The sequence below is a fragment of the Pipistrellus kuhlii genome, unplaced genomic scaffold (assembly GCF_014108245.1).
Source record: "Pipistrellus kuhlii isolate mPipKuh1 unplaced genomic scaffold, mPipKuh1.p scaffold_m20_p_6, whole genome shotgun sequence".
NCBI lineage: Eukaryota > Metazoa > Chordata > Mammalia > Chiroptera > Vespertilionidae > Pipistrellus > Pipistrellus kuhlii.
Window position 1 is genome coordinate 11,973,417 of NW_023425562.1, and position 13,881 is coordinate 11,987,297.

Here is a 13,881-nt window from a genome sequence, read left to right on the forward strand (position 1 = left end):
TTACAAGTTTTCTTTACAGGTATAAACTTTAAAAGAGCCATTCATTCCCTTTGCTATTTAAGAGGTACATTTTCTTGAAGCATTAATAGCTTCTTTTCAAAATACATGACTCTGTGAACTTGCAAAGCATAATAATGGTTTCATTGTTAGATACTGAATCTTTTATGCCTTATAATTAAGCAGTAATCCTGTTCCTTGAGAGTTTTCTTGCAAGAAGAATAGAAATACACTCTTCATTTGAAAGCAGCCAGGCATAGTTGACATTGGAATTCCAATAATGCCTGTAATGAAATGAAGAAAAGTGGGACTGGGTTTCCTATTAAAAGCAGAGAGCACATTAAATAAACCATGTATGATGGCTGACAGCTTTTGATACTGGGATGTCGTGATTCATTAAGGGTGCCAGTTTTGAATCAAAGCTGGTCAGATAGGTTATCTGCTCAAGTGCTGAGTACCATTAAGAATTATACTCATAACAAAACAAAGCATCACTTACATAATTAAATAAACCAAGGAAATTTTAGCTATACCTGTACGAATAAGGGTAGAATGGTATTTGTCTAACAAAGCAGAAAATAAATAGTAACTCCAGAATGAGAATAAAGCATAAAATGAAGTGTTTGCTTAATTGGACAGAGGCTATATACAGAGTAGGTGGGGCAAAAGTAGGTTTGCAGTTGTGGGTGTATGAAATAGAGTTTATTGTATTATGATTTATTAATCATTGTATTATTTTCCATATGAACGACTAGAAACCCACCTTTTCCCCTACTCTGTATTTAGTTGAAGGTAGTAAAATCCTTAACAGAAGATGATCATGGACTTTTCACCAAATTCTAGACAATTCAAAGATAGCGTCGTCCCTTGAATCTTAAGAGATTAGGAGATGCCTCTGTTTTTATTTTGTTCTTCAGGTTCAATTTGTAGGTGAGGTCATATGGTATTTGTCGTTCTCTGACTGGCTTATTTTATGTAATATCATAATCTCCAGATCCATCCATGCTGTCACAAAATAAAAACAGGCATGGATACATGGAACAGACACAGCTGTCCGAGAGGAGGGAGGGGACTGGATGAAAGAAGGCAAAGGGATTAGCCAAAGAATGTACATGCATAACCCATAGACACAGACTACAGAGTTGTGATGGCCAGAGGGAAGAGAAGTGGGGCTAGGTGAAGATGAACAAAGGGGGGGTAGGGAATGGGGACATCTGTCATAGAGTCAACAATAAAAATAGAGAGAGAGTAGGAGATGATGCTTTCCCAGGGAGTACTGTAGTTATAAAATCTTATTCTAAAACTAGTTTTTTATCTTTTTGGAATCATGGACTTCATGTGGGAATTTAGTGAACTCAAGATTTTCCAAAAACTTGATTTCATTGTGTTTAGAGACCTCTGGAGCCTATTTTGGAATTCTGAAATGTGTTATTCAATTATGACTAATACACAAAACTGTTTTAAACAGAAATGAAACCCCCTGTGTTGTCATATTGCATTTTATAATCTTAAGTATGGACCACATAAAACCTGGTATTAACTTCTTGTACATGTTCTCTTACATAGCTAAAAATCAGATTTATGAATTAAATCATGTTACAAACTTGCAAAATTTAATCTAGCAACATTAATGTGACAAAAGTAAATTGAAGTTGTCACTTGCAGTGCAACAATGGTATGGATCATATAGTGGAAGTTTGAGTTCAGAGTATTGTTAATATATCCCAGGTGATATACCGCTTTTCTCTACTTGAACCTACGTCATAACCTTTATTGTTCAAGATGCTGCCATGTAATTTCAAGGTAGATCTACTCCTGCCTCTGTTAGTATCACCCTGCAGCTATTAAAGTTGCCTTGCTGTTGGATACTAACTCAGTCAAAAACACTGAAATAACACTAAAGTACTACTACTAAGGTAGCATTTAGAAGATCCAGATTTGGCCTCTTTCGCTATTATTATTTTTTAATCCTCACCCAGGAATATGTTTGTATTGATTTTAGGGAGAGAGAGATATCGTGTAAGAGAGAACCATCTATGGGTTGCCTCGCTGGGAATCGATCCCGCTGCCTTTTAGCGTACAGGACAATTCTTCACCCAACTGAGCTACCCGGCCATGGTGGCCTTTTTTGTTTTTATTATAGACCAGAGGCCCGGTGCATGACATTTGTGCATCGGGAGGGGGGTCCCTCAGTCTGGCCTGTTCCCTCTCACAATCCAGGACCGCTCAGGAGGATGTCTTCCTGCAGCAGAGGCGAGAGAGGCTCCTGCCACCATCCCTGCACTCACCAGCCTTGAGCCCAGCTTCTGGCTGAGCACCACTCCCCCTGTGGGAGCACACTGACTGCCAGAGGGCAGCTCCTGTGGTCAGTGTGTGTCATAGTGACCAGTCATTCCGTTGTTTGGTCAATTTGCATATTAGGCTTTTATTATACAGAATCTTCATGGAAACGAAGATAAGAAATTTTAAAACAAAACAAACCCATTATAAGAACTTTCAGATTTCTAGAACAGAATTTCTCACATCAACAATATTATTGAAAGTTGTCTAAGCTGTAAATGTAAAATTGAGCTGATTTCGGTTAAATAAATGCAGAATAGCCACATTGAATCTCCATTATCCCAGGTTTTAAAACTATAACAAAAATAAAGGAAACAATTTTTTTATTATGATACTCTTAATGGTTCTTTAACAGTTAAATGTGGAGGAGAAAGATAAGTAAATAAATAATGTTAATCTACACCGAGCTGAAATATTGGAAAAGAAATAGTAGCATCCCTGCCTTATACAGCTTGTAAATCACAGCATGTTTATGAATTCTATGGTGAAGCATGCTCTAAAGCAGTGGACTACTGGTGGTCTGTGAGGTCCGAAAGGTTGGCGACCACTGCTCTCCAGTGAACAATCCTATTACATCCCTGGTCTGTGAGTTCAGATGGCTGCCCCAGGCTTGTCTTCGTGGGCAGTGCAGCTATATTAAGCTCTTGGCCGATATGAACACTGTGCATGGTTTCTTAGTCTGCAGGTAATGAGTGACACAGATTATCTGGAAATGTTTCAGCTAATAGTATAATGTGAAATATAAGGTTTTTTTGGCAGGGGATTGTGGCTTCGCCCTAGAAATACTTTTAAAAAATGGTCTTCTGCTATATGAAGGGTAGCTCGCTGAAACGTTAGCATGAGAAAGTTGCTACAAGATACTATTTATACTAACATCTTAAAGAAGTTGTTCAGGCTTTGCTAACTGGATTATGGAGATCTAAAAGTAGGAATTAAATTTTTAATATTACTGCGGGGTGATTTTAAGCATAATTTTAGCTGGGTGAATGTGAGTTTAATGAACTAAGATATGCTCCGAAGGCTACTCCCAAGCCTGGGATTAGAGAGTCATCAATGCAATAGACTTTGTCATGAACTGATAGTGATAGTCTTTATGAAGAGAAACCACTTTACTGAATGTATGACGTAATCCGCTTTCTGGTACCTTATCATAATTATGGAAACAAATGTGTTTCTTATCACCACCTAGGTAAACTCTTCCACATAGACTTTGGCTATATCTTGGGTCGGGATCCGAAGCCTCTCCCTCCTCCAATGAAGCTGAATAAAGAGATGGTGGAAGGCATGGGGGGCACGCAGAGTGAGCAGTACCAGGAGTTCCGGAAGCAGTGCTACACGGCTTTCCTCCACCTGCGAAGGTAAGCGGGTGTGCTCAGCGGAGAGAATTTTGCTAAACTCATTTCATAGACCAAGAAAAATAGAGCTGTTCAAACATCTACTTTAGAAAGTTCCCTTCCCCATTTCCACTTACCTGCCTCTTTTTCTTCCTTCGCCTTCTCTGGTAAGGCCGCTAGTCTTACTCGGCTGTGGAAACTAATTTCATCAGGATATACAGGGATAACTATTGCCATTTTTGCTCCTCGCATCTTTGGCACAGCTGACCATGTCTCTGTTTCTAAAAACCTTTCTTATACTTGGTGTAGCCCTCTCTCCTGTTTGCTTTGTTCCTACTGGTCACTTCTTCTTTGCTGGTTCCTGTCCTCTTCTGTCTACCTCTGCACAATGAATGTCTACAGTTTTCATTAGCAGCCTATGGGTTCTAAACTTTTTTCCCTTAACTCTCTCCGTAAGCAGTTAATCCAGCCTTGCAACTTTAAACAGGATCCAAATGCTGATGACACCAAACTAATCCCATCAGCCCTGATAGCTCCTCTGAGATACACCCAACTGCCTATCATTGCTGTGAACTTAGTAGGCATCTCAGGCTCAGTATGTTTAAAATGGAATTCCTGATTTCCTGCCCTAAATCCTGTTCTTCATTATTATTTTGATGGGTAACCACACCTTCCCATTTCTTAGGCTAAATCCGTCGTGAGATTCAGCCCCTGTTCTCTCTCCCCACCTCCACCTGTGTGTCACCCACTCCATCCCCGGAATATAGCTCGATCACTTCCATATTGTTTCTCTTCCCCTGGAGTCTGAAAATGCCCCTGCCTCCATTGTTTGTTTGTTCGTTTTGTTTTTTATTAAATTATTATCTGTGTACATATCTTACCATTGCCCCCCCCCACCTCCATTGTTATTCCCCACAAGGTGGCCACTGTGAGCTTTCAGAAATGCAGATCTCAGTGTGCTGTTCCACTCTTCAAACTCACTGACTTCTCAGAACATTTAGAATAAAATCATACTTCCTTAAAGTGACTTCCCACCTTGTCCATTTCCTATTTTACTTTATTTTTTAAATCTTGTATCAGTCACCCTGGTAGGACATTATTTTCTTAAACAGTTTATTGTATGAGCTCTCAACCTCCTCCAAATGTGAGCTTCGTGAATGTAGGAGCCTTGATCAGTTCACCACTATGTCCTTCATGTCTAGAGCAGTGCAGAGAGTGAGTGCTTGGTAAATATTTGTTGGTTGAATGAATAAAACTATTTGAGTAGAAGGGAAATGACATCGTGATATGCTTTTTATCAGTTCCCACAAGGAAACCAGTAACTTCAAGCTAAGTTAAAACTGTTTTGATATCATCATACTTTTTCCACAGAGAATCAGTGAGTAAGGGCCTAATTTTATGAGAGGATTATATCAAGGTAGAAATTTTCATTATAGTCCCTCTTGGCTTTCATGAGTAATATAAAATATTCATATTAGGTAATTTGAGGTTTATGTGTATAGTCATTTTTGTCTTTAGTTCATTATCATTGCAGTTCCAGTAGTAAATGGTTTTTATGTCACAGGTTGAGCTTTTTCACACTATGGATAGGCAGGTGGCTGAAATGAGGATTCTCTACCTCCTGCTTCCTGGCCTCCATGCCCTAGAGAGGACAGTGCAGGGAACGTATGTTGGCCCTTCTCCTGAGACCAGCTAAACACCTGTATCACCTGCATCCAAAGCTGTCTTACTCACACCCACCTCCAAAGTCCAATCCGAACCTCCTTTCATCACTAGCTTGCTGAGGGGCCTCTGAGAGCATGGCTGTTCCAGGAGGGGGTTTGGGGCAGGGGGTGGATTGTGCCTCTGTGCACTCATTTGCCCCATTCCCTCGGCTCCACCTCTGGATGAGCCTGTAGAACAGTAGCACTCCTTCTCTTTGTTTGGAGTAAGGTGCAAGTTTGACGTTTGGTGAGGATAAACCTATAGTTCCTGTCAGGTTCAGCATAATCCAAAGATGATGATATTTTAATATCTTGTCCATTTTTAATACTATAGGGTACTAGCTGTTTTCTCCTTCATTTTGCATTGCTTCTATCACCCCAGTCACTGGTTTCTAAGGTGGTGATTCGTGTCTCTCGAGGGTATCCCGAATGGTTAGTGGGATCGCAGTGTTTCCCTTTCATGCATTTACCCCTGGCACTGCGGTGGTCTTAGCATGGCAGGTCCTTGTCATCATTGAGCAAAGGCAGGTCTTTATTGCTTAGCCAAATGCTAATTAGGAATAAAATGGCTTCTCTTATACCCCATTAAAAAGAATGTACTCCCTAAAAACTGAAGAAAAAAAAAGTCATTATCAGATGATTACTCCAAAAGTTTGTCCCAAAGTGTAGGGCCTGGAAATGGCATTATATCAAGACCCCGGAGTAAGGTATTTTTTCGAGGCTTGCTTTCCATTGAGACAGCTCGTGAATAGCCTCACATTTCGTTTTCCTTCGGGGCAGTAGTGATTGTTATAGAGATCCAGGTACCACTGTTTCTAGGAGTGTTTTTTATATGAGCAGAACTGCTAAATTCTAACGAATTGCTATTTTTTCCCAATCACCTTTAGGTATTCTAATCTAATTTTGAACTTATTTTCCTTGATGGTGGATGCAAACATTCCAGATATTGCTCTTGAACCAGACAAAACTGTGAAAAAGGTAATTTCTATACATCCTCACACATCGCAGTCTTCTTTTCATATATGAAAGATTTAACAACCCATCTCCCCTTGTTTTCTCGGCCCCTACATTCTTAAGTAATAAATTTTAAGACAGAGACCTTATGGATAATTTTCTGCGTATTCCATAATACAGCAGCCTCTCAGCTCTGCCCCCTTCCAGTTCATACCCACAGTCACAAGAATAGGTCACTGTATTTGGAGAGAAAGCTTTCTACTGCAGCCCTTACTCTCTGTCCTAAATAGTTTCGCTCTTCTTTAATATCGTAATAGGATACCTGGTTCCTGGGACTCCCAGGCTAAGCATGCTAGGCTCAGAAGCAAAATATTCCAATAGCATTTTGGAGAAATCAACCATTGTTTGTCCTTCCCACTCATATCCATCGTCACAGGGGTTTCTACTGTATTAGGAGAGCAGAGTCCTTCTTTTTCTCTCAGCCTGCAAAGAGAACACAGGAAAGCCATCATGTAGATGCACAGTTATTCCAAGCTCTTACTATGAGTTTCAGCAAGAGATAAAAGGAAGGATAATAGATTTGAAGATTTTTATTCTAATCAATATCTGACTCTTTATTCATGAAGAAGGAGGGGTGTGTATGTAAAGTACTTTATTTACCCAAAAATAACACAAGATGATCTTAAATATCACTATGATTATCAGTATTCAGCTTCAAAGAAAGATAGTATAGCTTTTTTAACTTGAATTATAAACTTTCTAAAGGGAACTAGCAGTGTCAGTGATGGAATTTCTCTGGTGGTGGAAAATAGTAATTGGCACCAAGAGCTCTGAGTTCTGACATAACTGGTCCTTTCTTCCTCTCTTTCTAAAAACCAATCAATCAATAAAAAGATCTTTTTAAAGAGCATATAGCAAAAACAGTAAACTTCCACACTCAAATGAACAGTTTTCAGAATTCCTTATAAGTCACAAATTATTTCTTTGGCGTAGAAATAGCATTGTATTGTCTATATCGTTTAAGTATCTTTGAAATACGCCTGGTTCTCTTTGTTCAGAACACTAACAGACTGTGCCTTGCAGGTGCAGGATAAATTCCGCCTGGACCTGTCGGACGAGGAGGCGGTGCATTACATGCAGAGTCTGATTGACGAGAGTGTCCACGCCCTGTTTGCTGCGGTGGTGGAGCAGATCCACAAGTTTGCCCAGGTCCGTGCCCCGAGGAAAGCGTGCTTCTCCCACTTCTCCGCCTGCTGCCCCGAGTCCTCATGGAGCCACACTCCTCATGCCAGCTCCTGTCTCTTCTGGGATGTTTTGGGGGATCAAGCCTTTTTGGATATCTCACCGACAATCTGATGTGAACATGTTTCATGTACAGTTAACTCTCAAGCATCCCACTTAGATTTTCTTTCATTCTGTAGTGGAATGTCAACATGGTGTCTTTGTCCCCTGTGGTCAGTGATGATTATAAGCCCTCTTGCAAATGATTTTGGGTTTAGTGGAGGCCATGGCAGCTGAGACTTAACACTTGTTAAGTTTTGGTGAACGGTGAAGTCTTAGGGAAGGATTTCGAGGCTGAGAAAAGCAATGCATACCACACATTGAAAAGGTGTATCCGAAGACTTGTTGTTAGCAACATCTTTCATACAAATGTCTGATGAGGGGAGACCTCTCCGTACTAGCTGATGCTGATAAGCCTCAGATTTAAAACCCGTTTTAATTATGGATTTCATAATGATGATTAAGAATATGGTTAGCAAACAGAAAAAGTAGGCCTCTTTCCTCTCCACCCTCACATGCCTCTCTTTGTGAACGCCTTCCTGACTTCTAATTTTCCAAGCTCAAAGCCTGTCTGCTTGGACTTCCCCCTCACCCAATATCCACTGGGTCATCAAAGCTTATTTGGGTCTTTAATCATTTCTTTAATTTTCCTTTTCTATAATTTCGGAGTTGAAGGGAAAGAGAGAGAGAGAAGCATCAATGATGAGAGAGAATCATTTATTGGCTGCCTCCTGCACAACCCCTTTTTCCCCATGGAGGATTGAGCCCACATGTGCCCTGACCAAGAACAGAACCATGACCTCCTGGTTCATAGGTCGGCCCCCAACCACTGAACCATGCTACAGAAGACTGTTTTTTTTTTTAAAGGACTAGAATAAGCTAAGGGTATTTTTTATTTATTTTTTTCGTAAAAAGAACGCGTTTATCTTGTTCTAAGCATCTTATAAATCTATAACTATTGTTTCTCTTTCTGTGTGAACATTCAAGTTAATTATTTTCCTTTGTTTCTTTGTGTTGTTAATTTTTATAGTACTGGAGAAAATGAAACTGGGTTTGGTCCCCCAAGAAGCAACCTGTGTATAATGAAGACTTCGAAGTAACAAGCAAGCAAGAATGTTTAATCTTCCAGATGCTGTATATCCTAAATGTTACATGGTGTCTGAATCCCTTGGATGGCAGTGCTTAAATATGTTCTTGAAGGTTTTTGTTTTAAAATATTGTATATATTTATTTTAAATGTACACATTTTAATAACCTAGGACATAAGAGGCTAATTCTAGGCTCATGTACATATATATAAGAGTTTGGGCTGAAACCGGTTTGGCTCAGTGGATAGAGCGTTGGCGTGCGGACTGAAGGGTCCCAGGTTCGATTCCGGTCAAGGGCATGTACCTTGGTTGCGGGCACATCCCCAGTAGGGGGTGTGCAAGAAGCAGCTGATGGATGATTCTCTCTCATCGATGTTTCTAACTCTCTATCCCTCTCTCTCCCTCTCTGTAAAAATAAATCAATAAAATATATATTTAAAAAAAAAAAAAAGTTTGGGAGAATTTTATGCTCTGTAACTAGAGGCCCGGTGCACACATTCATGCACTGGGCAGGGGGGGGAGGGTCTCTCAGCCCAGCCTGTGCCTTTTCACAGTCTGGGACCCCTTACTCCTTACTGCCTGCCTGCAGCAGAGGCAGGAGATGCTGCCTGTCACCACCGCTGTGCTCACCAGCCATGAGCCAGCTGAGCGGCACTCGCCCTGTGGGAGTGCACTGACCACCAAGGGGCAGCTCCTGTGTTGAGCATCTGCCTCCTGGTGGTCAGTGTGCGTCATAGCGAGTGGTCGTTCCACCCTTCTTTTGATTTGCATATTAGTCTTTTATTGTATAGAATAGTAAAACACTATAATCTTTGAGTTTGAAATGTCCTTTTTTTTCCGTCATCACATCAGGAGAGCAGTTATATGAATTTGGATTGTCTGAGTTTAGAAGTTTTTTTGTTTTGTTTTGTCTATCCCTTCTTCACTTCTGCCCACAGTATTTGTTTTTGCCTAATTCACGATATTTAAAGATTTACATGTTATGGTTCATTCTTTTACAGTTCATTTTAAATAAGACATTCATTTCCCCTTATAAATATTGGTTTTGGGTTGTTATTTTTTAAACTATAGTTCCCAGTTCTCCTAGGTCAGTGGTCAGCAAACTCTTTAATCGGCAGAGCCAAATATCAACAGTATAACAATTGAAATTTCTTTTGAGAGCCAAATTTTTTAAAGTTAAACTTCTTCTAATGCCACTTCTTCAAAATAGACTCCCCCAGGCTGTAATATTTGGAAGAGCCACACTCAAGGGGCCAAGAGCCACATGTGGCTCTCAAGCCGCAGTTTGCCGACCATGGTCCTAGGTTGTAAATACTTTAGGATATGAAAATGTACCCAAAAGGTAACCTGAAGCAGCCTTTGGTATGGAGCCCAAGATATCTTTACATATACATTTAAGCATAAACTATCTTTCTGAAGTAAATCTTGTTTGATTCAGCTTAGTTTTTAGATGACTTTTGAAATAGCTTCCCTAGCCAAAACCGGTGTGGCTCAGTGAATAGAGCATCGGCCTGCGGACTGAAGGGTCCCGGGTTCGATTCCAGTCAAGGGCATGTACCTTGGTTGTGGGCACATCCCCAGTAGAGGGTGTGCAGGAGGCAGCTGATTCTCTCTCATTAGTGTTTCTAGCTCTCTATCCCTCTCTCGTCCTCTCTATAAAAAATCAATAAAATATATATTTTTTTAAAAATGAAATAGCTCCCCTAGAACTGTTAATATATCTTTTCTGATTTTAACCAAGTGATTTTTTGTCTTTTAAGACTAGAAATCCACTAATCTGTCTAGCTTTTTTGCCTCATGCAACTTTGAGAAAAAGGAATAAACAAAAAATGAGAAGAACAATACAGTAATAATCCTTGCAAATTAACATGTGCATAGTATGTGACTTTGTTTTGGAAGGAAAAGAATAGTTCATTCTCTTGGTGCTAAATAAATATTAAATATCAAATGACAGAGGGGATTAAGACGGTTTACTTAAGACACCATTTCAGAGAATTCCATTAATTATAATGTTTATTCACCCCTAAATTCTCATCTGTGAATTTGTCTCTAGAGTGAGGTTACCAGCTAGAAAGGAAGCATGTAATTAGGAGACATTCTAGAGGCACATGGTCTGTGCTTTTTATAAAGTACACATGCAGGTTAGAGACATGGTAAAGATGAGAAGTCCTTGGCATAGCTTCATATGAAAGTTTATGCCCAAACTAATAGGCAAGCTCCATTTTCTCTCTCACTTTTTTATTGCTTTACATATCTAAATCATTTTTGTTGCCTACAAGCTTTTAACTTAATTCTATTTTGTTTTAGTCCTATTTCTATTGGCATCTTCTCCAGAATTTTCTCAAAACAACCCTGTTAAAAGTGACCTCTCCAACCTTCTGAATTCTTATAATTCTTTACTTACAGCTTTTTAATTGGCACTTAGTAAAGTGGGGTATATTTATTAAATATGCATCTCCTTTAGAGGAGATAAGTGAGGGGACAGAGGAAAGAGGATGTTGGTTAAAGGGATGACTTTTTTTTTTTTTTAAACACAATAAAAGAGCTATAAGATGATGGTGATGAGTCAAAAGAAGGAAGAATAGCACTGCAAAGAGGTCTGTAACTGACGGAGTGAAACCTCCCTGGTGAGAAGGCATGCCATCTCTGAGACAGACTTTTGTTGTAGATAGGAAGATGAGTTCTGGATCACCATCCATCCACCTTCTCTTCTGTAGACCTCTCCCTTACTGCCTGGGATATCGTTTCTGACCCTTCAAACCTTGGGAGACTAGGAGGGAGGAGAATACCCGGACCTAGCTGTAATGTTCTGGCCACTAAGTTTGAGGCTCTTTCTGGAGCGTGCATGCTTGGGTGGGCTTTTAGAGGCCCCGAAGGGACTACCAGTGACCAGTGACTTTCTCTGCTCAGCTGTCGTGCCCTCAGTCCTTCTCTTTGGCAGTTTATTTCAAGAACACTCCATCCTCCCTGGCAATTTTTTTTGTGTGGGATTTTACTTAGTTCTAGTCCAGCTCTCTCTCCTGTATTGGCCACCTCTAGTCCATGAAAAATGCTTAAGCATTTTTTGCCCCGCCAAAGCAGTGACTCTGTCTTACTCTTCCTCCAAAGTCATACACTGACTACCTCTTGTCCTCCAAGTTTCCTAGACTGGAGCGAGACACCAGTCCCCTGAGCACTCTCCTTACACATAGGACCCAGAGAGACTTTACCTGTCATTTCAGCTCCTTAAAACTTAGTTCTAGGCCTGGGTTAGGAGAAGCCAGACCACAGGAGAAGCTGACTGAGAAACACAGCTGGGCTCAGAATCTCTTCAAACCTCCAATCCTGAGTAAATGTTCTTGAACTAAGGACATTTCTTCTCTCCCCTTTTTCCTGTGTAGTTCCCCTGAGCAAGCCACTCCAGAGACCCACTAGATACGTAAAATGAGGATAATAATAGTCCCTACCTCATAGTGTCGTGTGAAGGTTAAATGAGTTAATGCACGTAAAGCACTTACAACAGATCCTGGCACGTCGTAATTGCCATGTAAGTATCAGCTATTATCGTAATTACAGTGCCACTCAGATGAACCCTCTGCTTCATCCCTCTGGTTCTGTGGGCTTGAGGCAGAGGGGTAGAGGTGGAGGTGGGAGGAACAAAGAACATCAGTCTTGAACAGGTGACTCGGGACTGTAGTGGGCGACTTCAGTACTTCAGCTTTATTAACTGGACAGGAAGTAGCTAATTAAAAACAGCATTATTGAAATTTCGTTGAGTGAGGTTTCATGAAGATGAAAGGCTGAATTGTCAGAGTAAAATATTCAAATTATGCATTCTCTGAATTTAAAGAAGCATTGAAGCCTTGTTCAATATATACAGTAATCTTCTATCAGTGAACTAGGAAAAAAATTTAAAATCCTGGTTTATGCCTTAAACAGTGTCTAAATGACTTGACTGAAGCCCAGTAGGAATGAGCATGCCAACCCATTAGCCAGGGCAGTCATGTCTGCTTGTCGGCAGTTGAGTTTGCCCAGGTGAGGCACTGAGTTGCTATTGTGTGGTGTCTTAGGCTACCGAAAGGTAGAGTGTGCATACACAGCCCAGGTAAAGCCTGGCAGTGAGGCCTCATCCCATGTCACTAAACGTGGGACTCCCCTACATGTGTTCACCCATTCAGCAAAAGTCCCACCATGTTTTAGGGTTCCTGTGTTTTCTAACTTTATAAAATGAACACACTCTTGATAATCACATAAAAGACTCCTCCAACCTAAACAAAGAAGCCCTGTGCTCAGTGTTTACCTGGTTTGAGTGTTCCTTCTACTCATTTCATGCCTGGGTTTCCCTCGGCTCCTGCTGGCTTCCTGTCCCAGAGCCTTGCAGGCCAGTTCCTCCTTTACATGCTCCTGCAGACCTTGCTGGCTGGGCCTCCTCTCTCCCAATGGCTGCATGTAAAACATGGATGTTCTGCACGTTTTCATTTAGCCTCATCGATCCCATCGATGTCTTGTCAGATATGCTGGGGCCTAAGGCCTCATCAGCCACACAAGACAGATCAGAGATGGGCCCTCAGGTCTTTTGACCCTAATTATTCTTTATTTTTATTCTGATTCTCTCTAGGCATTATAGAATTATGTGGGGGAGGAGAGAAAGAAGGAGACAAGTGGGAGCTAGAGGTCAATGCTCACAGAATCAAAAGCACAAAAGAACTGCAAATTGGGACCTCTCTCCACAGGCACCTTCCTTTCAGAAAGTCAGTGCAAAACCATCCATCATCTCCCAGGGACTTCTAGCTCAGGGCTGGCCCGTCCACGGGAGGCCTGCCCAGGCAGTCACGTGTCAGATCAATCCTAGGGCCACCTTTGTGTAGACATCCTGCCTTCCCTGCCTGGGCCCCCCCACTGCTTTCAGGGATTCTACATCTCATTTATGAAGAAGACAAAAATGAATGGTGGATGGAGCACTTGGAGGAAAGCAGGAGGTCTCCCTGGGCTGCTGCTACAGGGATGGACTCTTGCTTGGCAATGTTTAACCAGGTTTTTGTTGTTTTAAACTAGAGGCCCAGTGCATGAAGTGAGTGCACAGGTGCAGTCTCTAGGCCTGCCCTGTGATCACAGCATGAGTGTCTGGTGTGGAAGGGCAGGTACCAGCTGACCTCTGGCCCTGGGCAGCACCTGGACCCCCAAGCTCCCCTCACCTGAGTCATG

The 13,881-nt window shown here is 41.2% G+C and overlaps 1 protein-coding gene across 1 annotated transcript in view; it reads left to right on the forward strand.

Moving 5' to 3' along the window:
• Positions 1-8,867, forward strand: part of PIK3C3 (phosphatidylinositol 3-kinase catalytic subunit type 3) — a 66,438-nt gene extending 57,571 nt beyond the window's left edge. The window contains exons 22-25 of the mRNA XM_036418637.2: positions 3,527-3,695; positions 6,262-6,352; positions 7,412-7,537; positions 8,640-8,867. Coding sequence (XP_036274530.1) covers positions 3,527-3,695; positions 6,262-6,352; positions 7,412-7,537; positions 8,640-8,654 — 401 coding nt within the window. The 3' untranslated portion in view covers positions 8,655-8,867. The remainder of the gene's footprint in view (positions 1-3,526; positions 3,696-6,261; positions 6,353-7,411; positions 7,538-8,639) is intronic.
• The last annotated feature ends 5,014 nt before the right edge of the window (positions 8,868-13,881 follow it).